The following is a 5934-nucleotide window of genomic DNA, read 5'->3' as shown; positions in this document are numbered from 1 at the left end:
GGGAACATGTGCCCTCACTTGTCAGCTCTGTGGTGCACAGGACTATGAAGGAAAACTTCAACATGGTCATTTTCTTTTCTTTATATACTGCCAGAAACTGAGCGTGAACCTTGTTCTCAAGTCACATACTCTCAGGTCATAGAGAAGAGGAGGCCAAAGGATTGTTAGCACTGAAGGTGAGGTATATAACCTGAATGCTTACCAAAGGCACGACCCTCCCTGATAGAAGTGATTCCCCAGATATGTGGAAGAAATGAGACAACTTGAAAATAACCTGAGGACCTTCTTACATCCTTCTCCAGGTTCCCAGAAGCTAAACAAACGGCACAGAAAGCACACCTGTGAGGATCTCATACATCACCTACAAAGATCAGTAAGTAGGCTTTTGTCACACTCATTAGAGCAGGGATTTTCAGTTGTGGTTGCTCACTCTGTCTGCCCCCCCCCCCATAGGCCTGTGGGATCCTATTACCACATTCTTGATCACGTGTCTGCCACCCACAAAAGAGCCATCATGTCTTGTTATGGAAAACGTCCACGCCTCAGCCTTGAGGAAGACCTGCATGAGCAGGCTGAAACTGAGGACTTGGGGTCTCTACACCTTCACACAGCTGAGCTAGAGGAGATGGAAGTAGGAAGTGAGAAAAAAGAGGAGAAAGTGGAGGTGGAAGATAAGGAGAAGGATGAAAAGATAAAGGAAGAAGAAATGGAAGATTATGAAGATGAAGTGGTGGGTAGGGAGACAAAGACAGAAGGGGAAGAGCATGCAAATGAAGAAGATGACAACTTATCTTCCATCTCTTTTTCCTCATTTAATGTTTCCTTGCCTTCTGGTTCTCCTCCTTCTCCATTCTCTTTTTCCTCTTCCTCTTGTTCTACTCTGTTTCCAGACACACCTGAGGATAATGAGGGAAATTCTTCTATGATGCTGAGTATTCCTCAGAATCCTCAGAGTTCCTTGTTTTCCTCCTCATTATGGAATAATTTAAACATTGAATCCAGTAACCAGGAAGAAGAGAATTCAGGGAGCTTTCAGCCTCCAACAGATGCCGAATCTCTGCTGAAAATCAAAATAAAAGAAAAGGCAACTGATTTGGTATTTCAGTGCCTCTTTAAGTATCGAGTGAAGGAACCTATCACAGAAGAGGAAATACTTAAAATTATCACCAAAGAGTATGAGAACTATTTTCATGATATCTTATCTGAAGCTTCTAAATACATGGAGATGACTTTCGGCCTTGATATAAAGGAAAATGATCTTATAAGTAGATCTTATATTGTTGTCAACTCATTGAATCTCACCTATGAAGATAACCTGAATGATGGTCAGAGAATGCCTAGAAATGTTTGCCTGATACTTATTCTGGGAGTAATATTTGTAGAGGGGAACTGTGCTTCTGAAGAAAGAATCTGGGAATTCCTCAATATGATAGAAATGTATGATGGTGAGACCCACATCATGTATGGGGAACCCAGGGAATTTCTGACCAAAGAATTGGTAGAGCAAAATTACCTGGTGTATCAGCAAGTGCCTAACACTCATCCTCCATGCTTTCAGTTCCTGTGGGGTGCAAGAGCCCATGCTGAAACCACAAAGATGAAAGTTCTGGAATTCTTTGCTAAGGTCAATGGGTGTGACCCAACATCATTCCCATTATTGTATGAGGAAGCTTTGAAAGAAGAGATGAATACTGCCTCTGTACCTAACAGTCCATCAATGTTCAGTACAGACCGTTGATTATCACCTTCTGCCCAAAGTGAGGGATCTATTTTTGAATAAATCCACTTTGATTTTGAAAAGGGCAGTATAGAGTCTAAGTAAAGGAAAAATAACAGGCATGCTGGGTAACAAAACCTTGTTTTCCTCTTCTAAGTGAATTATGTTGTACATGGTGATTTTGATTTTTTTTTCTTTTAGATTTTAAAACACTGTTTTTGTAATAGATCTTGCAGCCTTAAAGTATAAGAGTATGAGAAAAATTAGTCAAACATTTGTTGCAAATTGTGAAGTTTTGAGTACATCTTTACACTTTGGAATCAGCTTACCTTTTTCTGTTATTTTTGTATGTTTTAATGCTATATAATTGTATTTGTGTGGTTTCTTTCAAGAAAACTGGAAAATATAAGCAGCTTTAAATAAAGTCTCTGACTAATGATATGTCTATTTACCAAATAGTGGTTAACAATTTTGTTTTTGGAAGAAACTGTTATGGAAGGTAATGCATCAATATGTCAATGTTCTCCATAGCTGAGTGATTGGAAGATTATAGGAAGAAGTACCATATGAGGACCATTGTCAGATTTGTCATAGGATGAAAAGACTATATGAAGAAAATGGTGTTCCAATTGTCTGAAGTCAGATGGAAATGCCCTATTTCAGTGTGCCTGTTTTTTCTTTTTTTTTTTCATATTTTATTAGTTTATTTACTTAAAGGAGAGGGAGGAAGAACCAGATAGAGACAGAATGAACATGAAAGGGCTTCCAGCTACTGCAAATGTACTCCAGACTCATGCACCACCTTGTGCATCTTGCTTACATGGGTACTAGGAAATTTAACCTTGGTCCTTAGGCTTTGCAATCAAGAGTCTTAACCACTAAGCAATCTTTCCAGCCTTTGTTTTGTTTTTTATTGTAAAATTATCTCTCCTGTTGGAAGAAATTTTACATGGAAGGTTTAAGGATCCAAAGTCTTAGTGACTTTTAGGGGAGGGAGAAATACTTTGAAATAACAATTGCTTTGAGTAGTGCCTTTAGACCCCCAGGTCAGCCAAACAGGATTCTAAAGCTGCTGCATTTTTGGCAGGTGCTTATGTACTTGATTCCTAAAGTCATCCTCTGATGAGGTCACCTTCTGATGGGACACAAGTATCTTTATACCCTTTGTCCATTCTGAGGGGTCTATCCACATACACCTTATCCAAATGTCCTTCTTACAAATTTTTCAACAGTATACCTTCCAAGTCCTGGATCATCCAGCCAAACCATTGGCCACAGTTCATTTATTAATATATAACTGCAAGTGTGCCCATTTTTCCTTCTAATCAAAATGCACAACCATGTGCACTATCCAAAGTCCTGCCCATTGTGAAGACTTCCCTTCACCACAGTACTTCAGAGTTGTTCCAGAAAGGGCCTCTAATGTTGTGGCTGTCTACTTATGGGAAGTGTCCGTGTAATGTCTGAACCATCTTTAAACCATCTACTAGTCCTCTCCTCCTCAGTCAATTGACCACAGGACACACCTTATGATGCCATAGGTGCATGCTCGGGGACAAAAGATATTGTAGTAGAAATAGCAAACATAGACATTTGGGCAACTTCCTCATTTAACTTACTTTTGTTTTCAGGGCCTGCTTGAGCTCAATTGAATATATACCATTTCCACTTGATGATGGACTGCTGCTATGCACATCCAACCTTATGTCCTGTTGGGTCAGATAATACCCAGGTCATAATGGGCAGCTCATGTCACATAGTAACTTGATGGCCCATTGTTAAGTTCTCAGTTTCCACTAAGGCCCAGTATTAGGCTAAGAGTGGTCTCTCAAAAGAAGAATAATTGTCTAAAGATGACAGTAGGACCTTGCTCCATAATCCAAGAACCCCTGCTGTGATTCATCTATGGGAGCCTGCCAAAGGCTCCAAATGGTATACATATCTGCCACCCACACCTCATGTACCATTGGGTCTGCTGGATCATATGTCCCAAGTAGCAGATTAACCTGAACAGTTTGGACCTGTTGAGGAGCCTTCTCTTGTTCTGGGCCCCACTGAAAACTAGCAGCTTTCTGACTCACTTGGTATATAATACTGAGTAACACACACAAGTGACAAATGTGCTGCCTCTAAAACCCAAATAGGCCCACTAGACCTTGTGCTTCTTTCTTAGTAGTAAGAGGGGCCAGGTGCAACAAGGTGAAAATGTTAAAAGGAATATCCCTGCATGCCCCACACCAACGAATTCCTACAAATTTCACAGAGGTGGAAGACCCTTGAATTTTGGAAGGATTTATTTCCCATCCAATGATACACACATGCTGTACCACTAACTTTAGAGTGGACGCTACCTCCTGCTCATTGGATCCAGTCAGCATGATGTCATCAATATAATGGACTGATGTGACACCTTGTGGAAGGGACAGGCTATCAAAGTCCCTTTGAACTATGCTATTGTACAGGGCTGGAGAGTTAAAATAATCTTGAGGTAAAATAGGAAAGGTGTACTGTTGACTGTGACAGCTGAAGGGAAATTGTTTCTGATGGTCTTTATGGGCTGGTATGCAGAAGAAAGCACTCAAAAGATCAATAGCTGCATACCAGGTACCAGATGTTTTAGTCTACTCAAGTAAAGAAAACACATCTGGTACAGCAGCTACAATTAGAGTCACCACTTGATTAAGTTTCTGATAATCCACTGTCATTCTTTAGGATCCTTGTATCTTCCGAACAGGCTGTACACGAGAGTTAAAAGCAGACTTTGTAGGAACCACCACCCCTGTATACTTCCAGTCCTGTATAGTGGCAGTAATTTCTGCAATCCTTACAAAGGATGTAATACATTTTTGGTGCACTATTTTCCCTGGTGGAGAGTGCTCCAATGGCTTCCATTTGGCTTTTGCAACCATAATAGCCCTCACTCCACAACTCAGGGAACCAACATGGAAGTTTTGCTAAATGCTATGTATATCTATCCTAATTATTCATTCTGGGACTGAGGAAATAACCAGAGGATGAGCTTGGGAATCCACTGGACCCACTGTCAGTCTAACATTTACCAAACCTTCATTGATCACCTCACCTCAATAAGCACCTATTTTAACTGGAGAGTCACAATGCTGTTTGGAGTCTTCTAGAATCAATTTCAATTCAGAGCTAGTGTTCAGTAGGACCTGAGAGGTCTGATTTTTTTTTTCCTTTTACCCAGTGTACAGTTACCCTAGCAAAAAGTCATAGGTCCCTCTGAGGTATGATAGGACTAAGTTTCATATTGAAACTTTTCTGGGTTGTAGGAGGGTCTTTCCTTGAGGGGACTTGGCCACCCCTTCGATCAAGGGCCTCAGGATCTGGAAACTGGCTCAAATCTGGAAATTGGAAAAGAGGCCTTGATTCTCTGTTGCTATAATTCAAAGTGGCTTTTTGTTCCTGTGCTCTGGAACATTTCTGCTTATAAAGATCAAACAGGAACTTACTAGACTTCTTATCTATTTCACTTCCAGAACCTGTACGTGGGCCTTAAGCTTAGAATTTTCCTTTCTGACTTTTTGCTTTTCACTTAATAGTTAATTCATAGATGCTAGAAACAACAAGCCAGCATCATCATTTGTCTTACTCTTCCACAAATATTCAAAAGTTTTTGATACAGAGGCACTAAATCCCTTGCTCTTCACAACTTGTCTTAGGATCACCAAATACATCTATCTTTTTGTTTGTTTGTTTTGTTTTTTGGTTTTTTGAGGTAGGGTCTCACTCTGGTCTAGGCTGGCCTGGAATTAACTCTGTCATCTCAGGGTGGCCTTGAACTCATGGCAATCTTCCTACCTCTGCCTCCCAAGTGCTGGGATTAAAGGCATGCGCCACCACGCCGAGCAACTACATCTATCTTACAGAGTTCTTTAAATAGTTCCCACCATGTATTATCAGTACCATCCTTATTACTTGTAAAAGTGCTCTTTCTGTTATCAGTGGAGCCTTTAGTAGCAGTGGAGTTGGAGAGCCAACTCCAGATTATATCAAATCCACTACAAAAATCCATTCTTAAAATTCTGTTTCTCTAGGCCCCATTCCTGGTACCACAATCTGTATTATGCAGGATACTCTAGAGAAATAGAACTGATAGAATGAATTTTATTAAGAGTAAATTTATTGTATTAGCTTACATCAGTCCAATAATAGCAGTTTGCAGGCCTGAGATTCAAGAAAACCAGCAGCTGCTC

General features: G+C 40.3%; 1 protein-coding gene across 1 annotated transcript; it reads left to right on the top strand.

Moving 5' to 3' along the window:
• Positions 1–514: 514 nt before the first annotated feature.
• On the top strand, positions 515–1738 carry LOC101594345 (melanoma-associated antigen 10-like). Its single transcript, XM_004653829.2, has one exon. It carries the CDS (start codon positions 515–517, stop codon positions 1736–1738), a length of 1224 nt encoding a protein of 407 aa, XP_004653886.2.
• Positions 1739–5934: the final 4196 nt, after the last annotated feature.

This window comes from Jaculus jaculus, chromosome X (assembly GCF_020740685.1).
Source record: "Jaculus jaculus isolate mJacJac1 chromosome X, mJacJac1.mat.Y.cur, whole genome shotgun sequence".
NCBI lineage: Eukaryota > Metazoa > Chordata > Mammalia > Rodentia > Dipodidae > Jaculus > Jaculus jaculus.
This window is presented reverse-complemented; position numbering and strand designations above follow the sequence as displayed.